The 17,105-nt window shown below is 35.9% G+C and overlaps 1 protein-coding gene across 6 annotated transcripts in view; it reads left to right on the top strand.

Annotated features, from left to right (window-relative positions):
* The window catches only part of LOC124174602 (band 3 anion transport protein), a 57,635-nt gene that overhangs the window by 30,046 nt on the left and 10,484 nt on the right, over positions 1–17,105 (top strand). For 4 of the 6 annotated variants that reach the window (XM_046553850.1, XM_046553852.1, XM_046553849.1 and 1 more), the window contains 3 exons: positions 6,944–7,118; positions 10,523–10,604; positions 16,076–16,516. In XM_046553850.1, coding sequence (XP_046409806.1) covers positions 6,944–7,118; positions 10,523–10,604; positions 16,076–16,516 — 698 coding nt within the window. Of the gene's footprint in view, positions 1–4,480; positions 4,611–6,943; positions 7,119–10,522; positions 10,605–16,075; positions 16,517–17,105 lie in introns of those variants that run through there. The other 2 variants (XM_046553851.1, XM_046553847.1) reach the window with 1 other exon arrangement.

Below are 17,105 nucleotides of genomic sequence, written 5' to 3'. Positions count from 1 at the left end.
AAAAATACCGTGCTTTATGAAAAAAAAAATTTCCCCGTTGTACCGTCATCATCGTTATTACTTAATTAATTAGCGCGAATAGATGTTGCGATACGTGTTACGAAAATAAGAAAGAGGAAAAAATTATTATGTGTTAAAAATTTTTTTCCTTGTTGAGAAAGTTCTGTTTTATGATTGTATTTTGTACACACACACACATATATATATATATACATATATTATACGATACAGTATTTGAAAAGTCTACGCTGCTGGCATTTGCGGCTAAGCTTATACGATTAATCGCTCGCATTCCGCGGTACGAAATTGATTAACATCTTTTATTGCGAATTGAATTCTATCGTACGATGAACGGTTATTGGTGATTGGATTCTTTATTGTTGTTGAGAATTTACCGTGCAACGTGTCGATGAGCCACGTGCGTTTGTATACGGAGAGACGGGTGTTATCGTAAAGGTAATTCCACCGAGTTGGCATTATTGACGATTCGTTGTTTGAAATAATTTATTCTTGGTTTTTTTTATTTTATTTTTTTCCTATTTATTTTTGTCTTATCATCGCCGAACAAAGTGACGAGAATTCTAATTTTTATCGCTGATTTATAGTGGATCGAATTACTTTCAACATTACTTCTGATGATTTCTTGCGGTTTCAAAAGCGTTGCGTTCCAGGATATTTTCAGCGAACTTCTGGTTTCACGGAATCGCCGTACACGCGGTAAAAAAATGATTTAAAATTACTTGGAATGCTGGGAATAAAAATATCGAAAATCCAAAACGAAGAACGATCGAAGTGGTGAAATTTCACCGAGCCAGAGAAATTCACGAAACGGAAAATCTTGGATCATTCGGAATTTCAACGTTTCAGATTTTTCAATTTTCAAATTCGGATTTTCAAACCCGCCCGATTCTCGGGATTTTTTCACCGCTACGTGTATGTTAGGTGCTTTCGAACGACTAACGCAGTGATTTTGAATAGTAACACGATAAAAAAAATACCGGAATTAAAAAAGACGCGTATCAATGCTTCGTTTATATGATCACCTTAAAACAGTTGAAAATCAATAATATTATCTGTAAATTCAATCAAACAGATTTTCCTCATTTTTCAATAACCGCAAAATATTCAACAATGCCGACGCGACAGAGAAAAAGTGTTTGCAATAAAATTGTAAAAATTCATACAGTATTCCAGCTGTAAAAATAACCCATCGTAAAATGAAATCCATAAAATCTCTCTGATTTTTGTTTAAATCAATTTTCAACCGATTTACAACAAAGTATTTCATCGATATCCAAACTATCGTTTAAAACTCTTCGTCACATCTCCCACCACGATATTTTTTCAAATAATATGGCTTCCCGCCACGACTTGAACGATCACACCGCACGTCATAAACGACGTGTTCAATGTCTGAAATCGCCGATAAGTCTGCGAATAAAATTTTCTGCAAAAGCGTTGAGCCTCCGTCGCTTCTTCGTCGAGTAAATGAAAATAAAATAATCCCGCGTGTCCCTCTTTCGTAACCGTGCACGCGCGTTGCCTACGCGTCAGGCGTCGCCGCCCGGCAACGTGGCTTTCATTTGTTTTCAGGTTCAAGGTCGCCGAGGATTCGAGGCCTGACGTGCTCGGCTGGTTGCCTGATTGCCGGCGCTCGAATCACCCGGTCGATACGCTCTGACCTAGGCCTACCTTCACCCGGCTCAACAACCACCGACTTCCCCACGTTTATTACGCCGGCAAAGCGGCGGAGGCTCGCCTTACCTCCCCTCCCCTCTCCTCTCCTCTCCTCTCTTCTACATTCACGTGACCTGCCAACGCCCGTCCGTCCTTCTTTCTTCTTTAACGTTTCATCCTCTCTATGAAACGCCACTTGTTGCTGCATTCAGCGCTGTCGGAGTCGTCCAGTTTCCTATTTTTCAACACCGAGAGTCGCCACATGCAACCGATTGATCGTTGTTTTTTTTTTTTTTTTGTTTTCTCGTTCTATTGCGTTTTTCGAAATAGTTGTAATATTCTTTACGTTTCTTTTACGTATGAAAACTATTACACATTGTGTGTATGTATATTAATTTACAAGATCAGCGCTCAAGAGAACTTTGATTCGAACGGATATTCGTATCTATGTTTTGAATGAGAATGAAACAATGTATTCGATCGTGCATTTCTTCAATTCCCGTTTCTCTGTTCTTAGAGTAAAAAGGTAGTTACTGTTATCACCCAGAAAATGATAAGTCGAGTTTTTACTAGATTTCTACGTTTTGCAGATTAGAGAATCGCCTCCAGTTATTTTCAGATGGACGTCTGTGGTTGCGTGTGTGTGTGTGATCGATTTTTTTGTCAAACGATATTTTGAGAAACGAGTTACCGGGTTTCAACGAGTTTGGTCTCAATCGACGCGGCTTTTCCAAACTTAGAATTGATTAGATTTTGGCTTTGATCGGTTCGGTACTTTTCCAATTATTTAAACAACAAAATTCCAAAAAATCGTATATAAATGACGATATATTGAGAGTGGATGAATGGATTCGAATGAAAATTGGTACAGTGAAGTTTTCTGCGTCACTGATCACGAATCTAAGGTCAGATTTGCAAAATTTAAATTTGGCGTATTCGATGAGCTGAAAAATAATGAAAACGTTTGGATTTTGATAAAAATTTGTACTCGTCGGTGTTTTGGATGGCTGATCATGAATCTGAAGTCAGATTGCGAAATCCAAAATGTCGATCCAATATGCTGGAGAAAATTATAAAAATATTTCGATAACGAATGCAAGGTCAGACTTCCAAAATTTGTAACGGTGGATCCTCGTTACAGTGGTTGTAAAATTGAATTAAAATTGTCACATTTCCATGCAATATATGGCACCCGAGGGCTTGAAAATCGTTATCGACGAATCTGAATTTGCAGTTCGAAATTCGAATTGGATTTTAGCATTTTAAGTTTTCTGTAAAATTTCTTGGTACTTACAGGGCAGTCAAAAACAGTCAGTTTTTCGCCCCAGAGGTTTCGTCACGATAAAGTTACCGATTTAAACCTCGTTTTCTTTTTTCTAGTCACTTTGCCACGTCGAAAGAAAAACAAAAAAAAAAAAAAATACAAAAAAAAAGATGAAAAAGTTTATAGAAAATGTAATTAGCGACGCTCTTCAACGTACGTGTTCTATTAAAATAAGCAAAGAATTAGCCGTGAATTTTGAAGCGAGACTGTGTAAACGGCCCCGGATAAGGTCTTCAATGTTTCCTTTCGGCGTAACAACAAACGAGGCATTTCAAGCGGCGTTCGATAACGCGGCGAGCCTCCGGAGAACTCCGGAGACACGGTTTCCTGGGTCAGGGCCAAGCGTACCGGGACATTGCGGCATCAGCAGAGCTAAGAACCGGCTGCAGATTTTCGGTTATCCTCCGACGAAGTAACGACCGGAAGAGAAGTTTTTTTTTTTTTTTTTTTTTAATAATTTCAACCCAGAAATACCGATCCTCGTTTTTTCCTCTCGTTATTAGAATTCTTATTTTTATATTTATTATAGTTTTTTTTTCTTTTTTCTTTTCTTTTTCATTTCCAGTTAGTCGGGTTGTTTCATTTCATCGTTTGCGAAAATTACTAATCATCGTGAGAAACAAATTGATTGAATAAAGTCGTGAAAATTGAAGGAATAATTGATTTACGAGAAATTTACCCTTATACACGTGTACGTGTTTTGCATAAATTACAAGTGTTTGGGCTCGCTGATTAAGAATCTGAAACCGGATTTGAAACGTTCAGAATGGCGGATCGAATATGGCGGAAAAAAATTTCAAGTTCGATCGAATCCGTAAAAAGAAACTCTGTCCAGGAGTTTTCGGGGTCGGTAATTTCGAATCTGAAATAATATTTCGACAGTCCGTACGGCGAATCCAATCAGCGACCCCGAAAACCCCGGCGTAGAATTTTTTTAACCGTATTCGATCAAATCTGAAATTTTCGTCCGCCATATTGGATCCGATAATGTTTGACCGAAACGGCTAGCCTGGATAATATATTACTGAAAAAATTCCTAATTGTAAAAAGTATTTTGTAATTAGAAATTAATCGCGCGTGCTTGTACCGACCCTAAACTTGATCGTAGCATGCAAAGAAGAATGCAGGAGTCGTTCAATGCGCGATCACTGATATCGTTGAAAACAAAATTCACCACCGATTTTTCAAAGGGATCCACCTTTGACTCCCTTAAACCCTTGAATCGTCCCGAAATTGTTCGGCTTTTCTCTCCCACGCTCCGTCGCCCCAAGAGAGAAAGAGAGAGAGCGAGTGAGATGTGTATGTATATGTATACGTATAAGAGTGGGATACAGCCCAGCATCCCCTCGCTCTCTCTCCCTCTCTCTCGCTCCTCCCCCCTCCTCTCCGTTTGGGCGAATGTTGGGGGTTGTTATCGACCCGTCAGCAGGCGACGCGACTCGACGACTCTCGGGGGTTCGGCGAAGAGGAACTCCGGAGGCAGCGGAAGCTCATTTCAGCCCGGGATGCCATGCCCGAGGCTGGTGGCAGTTCCTCCGGGAAGTCATTCCTTCAAAGGGCTGGCGGCAAGGTCCTGCGCTGGCTTCGACGTTCCCTCAGGACGCCCCAGGTCCGTTTTATTCGAAATACGGAAACGTTTTTGTCGCGGGATATTTACAATAATAGAAATGAAAAATACGAAGTAAAGATAAGTAAACGAAACCGTCGTCGACGTCGTTAATTAAAACCGAGGCTGTCGAGTGCGGCATGTGACGAAAAAGTTTTTTAAACATGTGAGGTGATCGTTTAAACGCTACGGGATTTTTTCTTTTTTCTTTTTTTTTTGCAATTTTTTTATTCACCATTTTCCTCCTTTAATTAACAACATTATACACACGGTGTATAATTGAAAAGAGTGTATACTTACTGTACTGGTGCCAGGGAAATTTCTGCCGCATTTCAGATTTTTTTTTTGCTCAGAGAATTATGTTTAATTTAGAATATCTAAATTATTATATAATCTATTAGTTATTCACATTGAGTTCTGTCTTTCGTACGATTCGTTGCGACGAGTGTTTTTTTTTTTTTTGTCTTTCATTCCTCACATGCTGCTCTATTTCCACCCGTGAACGAATCAAGGGATGTTTCACTTAAGGTATCCATGGTTTCGGTATCGTTCGAAATCATTTCGTAATCTCCGAAATCACACTGCAAACACTGATATTGAAGTAAAATTTTACATTGGCGATCGTCGGTAGTCGTGAGAAATTATTTAGTAGTATTAAAGAGATCTCTTTGTAATCTTGGGAAGTCGTTGTGAAATACTGAGATATCAAAATAAAATTATTTATCAATATAATCTCTCGTAATCACTTCTGTAAAATTTACGTAATCATGAAGTATGCTGTAAAATCATTGTTGTGTCAATTTTTTCTACTGTTGGACAACACTTGCACCGAATTCGTATTCACAACATCTTTCAATGATGAGTTATTTTTAAAATTTATTATTATTATCATCATCATCATCATCATCATCATCATCATCATCATTATTATTATTACTATACCGAATACAGAGGATTATCCCTTAGAATTATATCGTTAGGAATGATTTTGTAAATAACATAATTTGAGTATTTGGCTTGCGTAAAATTTTTATACAATCACTTAATGTGTTTAGAACATGTCGGCAGAGTTACTCTTATGTATCATCGATATTGGTACACATTATGCGTGTCGTTGAGTGATATTTTTTTGTTTTTTACTTTGAAATTTATGTTGCAGAGTTAAATTTTTTTTTTTGTAATTTGTTTTCCTCGTATCGATCAGCCATGCATTATGTTTATACCAGTTTTTTTTTTCGATGGTTCCTAATTTCAATTTCTCGTTTTTACCCCCCCCCCCCCCCCCCCCCCCTCTTTTTCATCAATGAATAACAAATTATTGTGATACGATTTTGAAATTCTTGTCAACTTCATTTTACGGGTACTGTCAGTGTAGCGGAATGTATGGAAAATTCCAAGACAGCAAATCTGAGAGATTATTTTAATTTAGGAAAAACGTTGACACGGTAACCGCATTGTTGCAGCGATTGTTCGTTCGATTGTTTGATGACAATTTTCTCGTCACGTGGGGTGTATAGGTCTCGTGATTTTTTAAGTCATAATCGTGAAAATAAAACTGAGAAAAAAGAGGGAGAAGAAGAAGATGATGAACAGAAAAGCAAATAAACTTGTATTATTCACATGTAGAAGCAATAATAATAGTACATCTTTACCGCATAACGATCTAAAAATAAAAAACACGTAAATATTTACATACGTAAGAATCCATTCCGTTCATCTCTGATGTAGGTAAATGTAATGATGATGAGGAGGCGACGATAAATACAATAATAATTAAGATGATTTGAAACATAACATCTAACAGCCGTTATATTGCTCGTGAAAATAACCGCGGACGATAATTTTCCCGCCAATTCTTTTTATGCCGTTTTATCCATATTTATGCGGACAACACCTTGTCCGTTTATTATTTCCATAATAGGGTGATTTGGGGCGGGGGTGAAATTTCGAATCTGAAAAGTTTCGAAAGCGCTTAATCGCGATTTATTTAGCGGCGAAACTTGAAGACTCAATGTTCCGAACCGCAAGATTCCAAAAATTCAAGTTACGACAGAGCAAAGTTCTGAAAAAATAAAATAAATAAATTTTCGATGTAGTAAAATTTCGAAAGTTAAAATATACTCGCACAGATCAGAATTACCAGGATTCCGAACGTTGGGATATGGAAAATCCAAAATAAAGAAAGATCAAAGTTACGTCTTTTCGAAATTTTGCTCTTTCCGGTTTAGGACCATTCGAAACTTTGGCGTTTCGTTGGAGTTTGATTTTGTTACTTTAATTTCGCCAGTCGTTTCGAGATCAATAATTTTACTAAACTTCTCTTGGCGATTGTTCAGATCGACGGGCATGGCACGGAAACGGGACCAGAACTCGACGAGGAGATGGAGAAGGTTTTCGCAATGGATATGGGGGAGAAGTTCAACGTTTCACGGCTTGGATCTCCCTCGGAATCGGCTGGATCGGATCGAGAACGAGGAGCGCCGCCTAGATACGGAGAGCGTGACTTTAATCGTAAGCCTTTTTCATTTCAGTTTATTTTTTTACTTTGCCCAAACATTCGAGATGCGTATGAATAAAATTCTTAAAATTTTTCAAACCTGCCTCTAGGCGCAAACTAATATCATTATACAAATTGATAATTTTCGAAATGTCAAATATTATCAAACGCGATGCTATTCAGTTTATCAAGTTATTTTATATACAGTCTGAAGGTATGTGAATAAAAAACACTGTAATTATAAATAAAAGCTGAGATGCTTCAATCACGTTTCCTTTGACATCGTTTGAAAATTGCTATAAAAATTCGTTAAATACGTTCGATTTGCAGAAAATTATTTTCCGCAAAAGTCTTTGAAACGGATTTTCTCATTTTTCAACAGTCAATTTTTCAATATCCTTTTTAAGTTTATCATAAACAAAAAAAAAAAAGCGAAGTAAAAATATTTCCCGTGCTGTGGGGTTAGTTTTCGATGGCTAAATAATAGCCGAAAAATGTGGCCATGTTCAAAAATACGTACCGGGGCAAGAAGAGAACAATAAAAAAAAAAAAAAAAAACGAAACCATCGTAGAGAATTTTCTAAAAATGCAAAATGTTTAACTTTTAACGGGGCAAGAAATTTCTACCAAAGTACATAAAATTTTGGCCGGCGGTGTTTATTTATGTATAAATATTGAAAAATATCCAATCTTTCGTTTACGATTTCGGTATTTTTTGTATTTCCGTTTCTTTTTTTTTTTTTTTTTTTTATTTTCAGACAAACATTCGTTGCCTACGAAAATAATAATTTGATTAATACTCGAAACGCACGATCGTCTCTTAAGAAAATTGACGAATAGCTTCTTTTTTATTTTTCTTCTTCCTTGTAAGACCAACCTCCTTAAAGAAAGCCCGATTTGATTGATCGAGTAATTTTGTTCGCAAATTGAATTGGATTTCTTACGTCTACCTCACGTAGACGGAACCTCGATGGTATTACTCGCCGCTTCTACCACTTCTACTACTATTCCTATTGCTGATTTACTATTTCTATTGCCCGGCTCTGACGGAGTGCGAATTCGAGACGCGCGGAGAGAAATAATCGTTCTTATATCAGGTGCGTTAGACTCGAGGTTTTCAATCGTCTCTCGCATCGGATAAATGAACTCCCATTTGTTTTACTCTCACTGAATATCACGTTCCGTTCTTCTCTGTTTCATTGTCGATCAATCCTTACGAATTTACTCGTTATTGTTATTAGTATTATTATTATTATTAGTATTATAACGAGTATTACGCAGATAAAAACAATACGCAAAAGTTGAAAGAAAGAATGCAAAATAAATCAACAAACAGAGAGATACGAACGTTTTTTCAACGTCGAATTATACACAAAACCTGTGTCCAATTTATATTGTATTACGTGTAATCTCGCTGATTCGCGTTACGGAGTAAATCGATTTTTAATCAACGATAATCTGCAGCAGTGTATATATTATTTTATACTTCACTTTATCATTATTTACACGCACACTATATTGTATTTTATTACCAGACCTGCAGCAACGCGTTTCTTATATAATTCATTGTACGTAACGCACGTGTGATTTATTATTATTTAACAAAAACCATAAAAAAAATTAAAAAAAAAAAACTCGTAAGACGTCGTCATTGGATTTAAACGTCGTCAATCGGCAACGATTATTTCGATTTGTGAGACTTAATAGTATCTTTGCATATATACACACATATTATATATATATATATATATATTATGACGTCGCGTGCATTCGATTGTTATTCGATTTTTATACGACGATTATTATCGCATTAGTGTTAATGGATTTTTCGTTGCATCGTTGTTCCCTTTTCTTTTTTTTTTTTTCATAGTTTTTCTATCGCCGTATCCGTTTCGTGGTTACGAAAAAAATATATCCAACCGTAATAACGACGATAATAACAATAATAATAATTGCAATAATACTCATTATACTCAGACATTTAATTTCTGCGGAATCACGGAGATTGCAAGGTATACGTATATATATAAATGTACATATATATATATATAATGGGGAAAATATAACGCAGCGAGAGTCTGAATGGAAGTTTCGGTTTTTCTTCTCCTATATGTTGCTTGTCGATTTTTATCGGGCTTCTTTTTCGTCTTTTCTCCCATCCATTATTGCGACGATAAGTCGGGCAGTTTTTATAAACCTATACATTGTATGTGCGAGTGTTTAATGGTCGGTATTATTGTTGTTAAGGGTATAGAGTTACTTGTGTAAGGGGGCGACGTTGTTAGGACGACGATAAACTTTGCAAATCAATCCTTGAAACTAACTACTTTTTCTATTTAACATTTCGTGGAATTGAAGAAAACTTTGAAATCGGTTCCTTGTACAAAACAAACTTTTCTTGACCGTCCGTAATATAATATAATATAATATAATATAATATACGTAATAAACAACTATTAATTATTATACGAGTTACGTTATGATATTGTTTTGTGTAAATTTGCATTTACAATGCAACAAAAATTTCATACACAAAAACCGGTAAAATCAATTATTTTATACTGCAAAACGGGTGGATTTTTAGAATAGTTATAATAGCTGCAGACTGTTTGTATTATTATTAGAGAGAGAGAGAGAGAGGGAGAGGAAGAGGGGAAAAAAGCAATGAAAAATTTATCGGACGATAAATTCGTTACATGTCACGTGAATATATGTCGCATAATACACATATTTTGTAAAAGTTGACGGTTTTGAAAGTATGATGATAAATTACTGTGGCAAAGAGTAAGAAAGAAAACATTTATCTTGATCCCGTTATTCACAATATCAAATTATCGTAAACTTTGTTGCTTCTTTTTTCTTTTTTTTTTTTTTACAGCCAACCAATATTTTCGATGAGTTATAATTTCTGACATCTACTCGTTTACATTCTTTCCTATCATGGAACAAGATTATATATATTACAACTAAAATGGGTTTCACTGTTCATATTTTTCTGCGTGTAATAAACTTTTGATCGTAGAAAAAAGTCTTACGGATAAATCGAAGAACGCAGAGGAAGAAAAATTTTGTAAATACATGTTATTGCATTTCTGCAGTTTCGAATTTTTTCAGGACACGAAATTATTTCGTGTAATTAAAATTGAGGACAGTATAAAAAAAAATCGACAGGCATCAAAGTGGCTAAAATTTTTTAATCAATATTTGATTCTAATTTTCCGATAACATGATCATCGAGTGTGACGAAATAATTAACTTATTGTCAGCTTTTCTTTGTATCATTCTTCAAATTACGTGGTAAAATTTACAGAAATATTTGTCAAAGTTTCGCTTGTACCGTCACTTTTTTTTATATATTATTTTTTTACATTACAGTACAACAAGCAAGGTTTAATTGTATTTTTCTTCGTCTTTCCAGAACATCGGAAACGAAGTTACCCTCATCCGCACATGCCATTGAAAAGTCTTCACTCAAGGTCAATGAGGCGGCATCTTTCACCGTGAGTATATTAATTATTATCTTGTACACGATTGTTTCCAAATAATTTTCCAACGAAAATTCTTACCTCGAAATATAATCGATAGAATATTTTTCCCTCCTTCTCTGTCTCGTTTCTTGTAAATTAAGTTTCGTAAGAATTTGATTTTTCATATTTTTACCTACAAAAATCGATCAACGTCGAAAGTTTTTCTTATTCATCTTCTTCTTCTTCTTCTTTCGTGTAACTGAGACGGGCCGCGGTTTTGACAAAATGCGCACCGCTGAAATATAATTCGCGATTATCCATAATAGCAACAAACTTTTCAGAGGGTGTCACGTCAGAAAATCGTTAATTATTGTTTTTTTTTTCTTCCATGAACTCGATTAAGAAACAAAAATAGCCACAACGTATAAAAATTACAACGTCTCGCAAATATTTTTTTGCTGTCAATATTTTATTACTTATCACCGTTTCCAAAGGGCACGCGTCAGTCGGAACGAAATCATGATTGATATTTATCTCGTGCTCGATGATAATCCGCGTGAATAACCGTTATCACTAATATTACACGTATATGTATACGTTGATATATGTCATTATTACTCTGATCAAACATACCCGTCGTTAAAGGTATAACTAAGGACCTTAACGTGTCACTTTTGTGTATCCGAAGGTCCATAAACTAATATAATAACAATATGACGTCGATTCAACGATAACTGGCTTTATTCTAGTTTTAATCATACTCTTCAAGATACTGATTCCTCGATAATTTCCGGGTGCAGTCTTAAATCGCGTAACTCTCGGTGTAACGTCGAAGCTCATCGACATCTGCATATAATCCAATAAGCGCAAAGCATCTAACATGTTTCAGTAATAAGGGGGATGAAAAAAAAAAGGATATTTTACTTTTCAATTCGGAATTAATTCCTGTTTAAGAATTTCTTTAACCTTTTATTATTATATCTTGACAAATATATATATATATATATATCTAATTCTTCTTACGAATTTGTGTTTAAATCAAAGTATAAATGGTACTACATGAGTTTTTGTGAAAGATTTTGAAGAAATTAGATTTTTTTTTTGTTCGACTGTTACAGTTCGATTTTCGGCGTGCGATTTATATTCTTTTTTTTTTTTTGCTCCCGTTTTGCAAATAAATTTAAAACGTGCAAACATGCTCTGACATAGTGATGATATTGTTTTTGTTTTTCTTTTTCCTTCTTTCTTACAAACTGTATAGAATTATGGAATAATTTGTCAGCGTTGCTGTATTCGGCGAGTTACGAGATATGAACATTTTTTTACGTTTTAAAAACTTATCGCAGAGATATACTTGTGTAAAAGATTTTTTTTAACGACTGTTTTTGAACTTTCGCTAAATCGATGAAAATTTCTTTTTCAAGCTAAAATAATTCTCTCTCGCTATCGTTACAATTATCAGTTTCGTCGTCATTTTTATTTCACTTAAGCATACATATTATATAAACAATCGACGATGAGTATAATTAATTCAGTAATTTTTTCGTCGCTTATTATAGATCCACGATGAGATGAGACCGAGTACAACTGAACAATTATACTGTGTTAAACTGTTTTTCATCCGTCCAAGGAATTCCGCGGGGAAATAAATGTCCGCGAAGCGTTCTTCAGTCTACGAGTCACATTGCATATACATATACATATACTGTATAAGTGTAATAAATATAAAATCGTTCGTGCTTCTTGGCGATCGCGTGTCTCTGAATTATCCTTATATTTCTAATTTTTCGCCGATAATACATATGTAAACAGTATATGACAACAGACTATGGGTCGTTCCATGTCAACTCGACCAATGATTTTCCCTCGCAATTTTTCATTTGATTCAGGATTTTTTATAAGATTGTCCGACGACAAAAAAGCACTCTTGAATTTTTTCAAATTTCTTAGCACAACCGTTTATTTTATTATAATTATGCAAAACTATCTAACTGGCTTTTTTTTTTTCTAATTCTCAAAAATCCTGTTGTCAATTTCGATCATTCTGATCTCGCTCCACGATAAGGTGATTTTTTGCTCGATTTTTTCTAGCGCTTTAAAAATCTTGAAGAAACAAAAGACCATATTTCAAGGTTCAAAAAGTTCTCAAAAAATTACCAAAAATTCTGCGTTCAATTTTGAATCGTTTGACGCAAAAGACGCAGAATTTTTGGTATTTTTTTGAAAATTTTCTCAACTTTGAAACATGTCAGAACGATCGGGATGAAAATTAAGATTTTTGAAAATCTTGATGATATTTTAAAAGAAATGCCAATATTTTATATTGGTTTGAATAATCAAAAAAAATTAACGGTTATAGTAAAAAATGTGAAAAAATTCCGGAGTGCTTTTTTCTGACCGGAGAATCGTATGAAAAATTCTGAAGTAAATCAAAAATTGTGAGGGAAAATCATCGCTCGAGTTGACATGGAATACCCCATATATACGCGTGTGTATACTTATTTATTTACGAAATGCCACTTGCTTGCTATAAATTTGTTCTAACCGCCGAGTTGACGTCATCGTATAGCGGATTAGCTTGTGTATGTAATAGGAAGCATCCATCGGATTAACAGCGTGCGATTTAGTCATCATAAGGTTGGCGGTTTGATTAATTAATATTATATGAAGGCTGCGAATGAACAACGAGGCGAACGATTAACATTTGTGAGAAATTAACACCTTTATGTATATAATACGTGTGTATATGCGCGTATATATTGCGGGTAAATTGGAGAGCGGAAATTAACGCTTCGCTTAGTCGTCGTGTCCTTGCAACGTTACGGATAAATAGTCTGTCTAATTTTACGATTAATCGATCAACGCGACGAAGGACAAAGGTAGAAATAAGGGAGAAAATTTATTGTACTATTTTTTCAATTGTTCAAGATCAACGTCACCGTATAATTGATAAAGATTTTATATACGCAATATCCTTTAACCTTGATCAACAACGATACGATTATAAATTATTGCAGTATGCATCGTCCATTGAATGCCTAACGGTTGGCAGGTGGGATCGATAATATGGGGATAAATTATTGCGTATGGTACAAGAGACGCGTTACTTCTGCCCTATAATGCAACCGACGTCATGAACAGAAACAGAAGCACTCGGTGTTAACATTGAGAAGTAAATTATTAAATTATTGTTCGATTATTAATGGAAACGTCCAGCCTATCTTACTTATACCGGGAGAATCTCTTGAAACTTGACAATCAACCGCGCATGCGCCAAGTAATTCAATCTCATTGGCCGGCGAAATATTTCCGCAACGATATTCATGTCTGTGATGCAGGCGGGCCAACCTACGCAAAACTTGTACGCGCATTTGTGTATTTTAAAAACGGATCAGCGAATTTGTATTAAATTTTGTTAGCAGAATTTCATTCCTTGTTCATAATTTTTTGGCGAAATTATTAATACAACCTAATACGATATTGATATTTGTCTTCACGCAACTTCGATGCAAAAATAATAGTTGACAATGAATTCGAATCGCTGTTGAAGGCGTTCAAAAATGTTCGGGGTTGTTTTTTCTTTTTTTTTTTTCTTTCCTTCTTCTCCCTAATATATAGTCTATAAGGCTTGTCTTTTGCATTGAGGGCGAAGTCGAGATTACGTCGAAAGGTGAACTTTGAGGTTACGAGGCGGTTGAAAACCACTGTAAAAACGTCAAAAGTTTCGGCACTCGTTTCTAGGAGGGGTTGAGTTTTTTATATAGAATATAAAGACCGTTTCAAGGATCTCTTGGGAATATTTACCGAGAGATCGCGATGATACCGACACGCCTCACTTCAGCACCACAATATTATTCGGCATTGTTTCTAAAATATTTGTTAGACATATCTTTGTTCTTTTTATGAATCCTTCTTCTCGAGTGAACTCGAAATTGTCGTCAAATATTTGCCAGGAATTATAAATTTGCTTGCTCGAATTACTTTTCAATTACATTTGCGTGAACTATAGTTTATATGGATTCTGCCAAATACTCCGGAACACTGGCTTAACCCTTTGAGTTATATTTCTTCGCGGTGTTTCGCTATTTCTCATAGTATACTAATAGGTTTTCAATACTCGAGACTAATTAATGCCATATAATCTAAATTATTATTGTTGGAAACAATCGTGATTTGACAAAAATCGTGAAAATTGAAAGAATAATTCATTTCTGAGAAAGTTATCACTCTGCACGTATGCGTGTTTTACATAAATTATAAGTTCTTGGTGTGGCTGATTACGAATCTGAAATCGGATTAATAAAATTCAAGATGGTGGATCCAATATGGCGGACGAAGATTTCAAATTCGATCGAATCCGGAGAAAAAACTCTGACCAGGGGTTTTTGGGGTCGCTGATTACGAATCTGAAATCACGTTTTGAAAATTCAGTATACTATACAATAGAATACTATCTTATTACAAAAGGTGACTCGGCGCAATAATGCATGACTCAAAGAGTTAAAATACTCTTTTTTTAATTTTTTCGGTTCATCGCCGCACGCAACTAACAATCGATTTATCATAATCTGTACACGTATAATATCTATTATCATTTTTCAAGTCGGGCAAGTCGACGGTTGTTAACAATTATTATAGCATTATTCAGAATGAAATCTTCGCATCGCAATTCATTTTTCTCTACTTTCTTAACGAGAATCGCAGGCGATAATGTCTCGCCGGGAAAAGAATTCGGGAAACAAACAACATCGTTTTCAAATTAAACTGAATTACCCGTGTTGCTTACATACGTAACAACGGTTATCTCTAATCGTTCTGTTTTCATATCTTATTCCTCTTACGCTTTCTCACAGTCATACATGTATGTGACATTTCGTACGTGTATAGTTGGATGAAAAATCAGCTAGGATAAGCCTTTCTGTTTCTCTCGCGTCAAATTTTCCTCCTTTTATTTTTCTTCTTACCTTTGCAACTTACCTTCTTACCTCTCCGAGTGTCTCGGGGCCTTCGTCTCGTCCGTCTGTCAACTGGTCTGTCTGTCATTTGTATCCCTGATCAGCCGTAGCTTGCCTCTTCCATCTTGTGCTATTTTTGTACCTCGATTCCTTCCAGCTTTTTCCTCGTGTATCTTACCCGCCCAGTTTTCGATGAACGAAAAAAGCTCGATTGCACCGAGATTCTGTAGGCAGATTTGAAATCCATCGATTTTTCTCCGGGATTCTATAATCGTGTAGCGATAATGCACGATTTGAGCTGTTATTTGAATGACGAAAAGAAATTAAGAATAACAAAAAAACTTCAACTCGTGATATATCAAGAACGGATCAATGGATTTTAATGATTTTGGTTCTAATCTGCGCGACTTTTGTCATTTTGAAAAATCTCATCGTTTTCAAATTATTTCAATAATACAAAGTTATACGCAATATTTTATACAAATAATTAATCTAAGACGAATTTATCACACAGCGAGATTAACGAATTCTTTTTATCCCACGAAACAGGGAGGGATCCGTGACCGAACCTGGACCCGAGGAAGATCACCCCTTGAACGATCATCCGATCTCGTCGGCCGGTAACGGGGAAGAACCCGACGATGAGGTGGAAGAGGAGGAGGAGGAGGAGGAGGAAGAGGAAGTCGACGCGTTGATAAACGGCGGAGGTCATCGCCAACAGCAGGGCGGCGAGGCTCCGAACTACGTTTCGCAGGGTATCGAGAACGACGAACGGCCGATTCCCGACGACGGGGAAGCAGTTTTGAGCAGCGAAAGCGAGGCGCCGATATCCGAGAGAGCGGCGTCGGGATACAGCGAAAGTCCGGCACTCGGAAGTCCCAGAGTTCAGTTCGAAAAGATTAGAGAAGAGGGCGCGGCCAGTCCGCAACCGGAAACGCCACCCGGTGACGAGGACCGGAAACCTCGACGGCTTCACAAACACGACCACAAGTAAGCCTCGCGATTATTTATCTTCAACGGTTCGTTTTCTCGTTTCCTACTTTTTTTTTTTTTTTGTGCCATTTATCGTTCTTTCTCATTCGTTGAATATTCCTGTTGTGTAACTCACAAGGTATGAAACGTGCGGTGCAAGCGTCATTCCGATATATTCTTATCAAACTTGCGTTTTGGTTCACAGATTCGTACTTTTGACGCAACGATTATATGGGAAATATGAAATTCGGAAGTTTAGTCTGTGTTGAGTGATCGATTGAATTATGATTTCACTTTTCTTTTTTTTTCTTTTTTTCATAATAATTGGGTAACTTTTGCACCCCGAGGAGTTGTTGATCTTGATTATCGGGTGTTTTTTCCGTGTGTGATGTAACTAAATATATGTGATTGTTTTTTATATTTCCATTGGATCTGAACGTTTATCGCGTTACCTATACACCCTGTTATTGAATTGTTGGAAGATGCGTGAAGACGGTAAATTTGTATTAAAATTATTCATCGCTATATTGATATTGTTGTAAGAATCTTACATCCTGATTTTTTATCTCGACCAGTCAGTAATAATTATCCAAATGTACGTGAATTA

The sequence above is a fragment of the Neodiprion fabricii genome, chromosome 2 (assembly GCF_021155785.1).
Source record: "Neodiprion fabricii isolate iyNeoFabr1 chromosome 2, iyNeoFabr1.1, whole genome shotgun sequence".
Taxonomy (NCBI): Eukaryota; Metazoa; Arthropoda; class Insecta; order Hymenoptera; family Diprionidae; genus Neodiprion; species Neodiprion fabricii.
The sequence above is the reverse complement of the archived record's forward strand: the minus strand, read 5'-3'. Positions and strand labels throughout refer to the sequence as shown.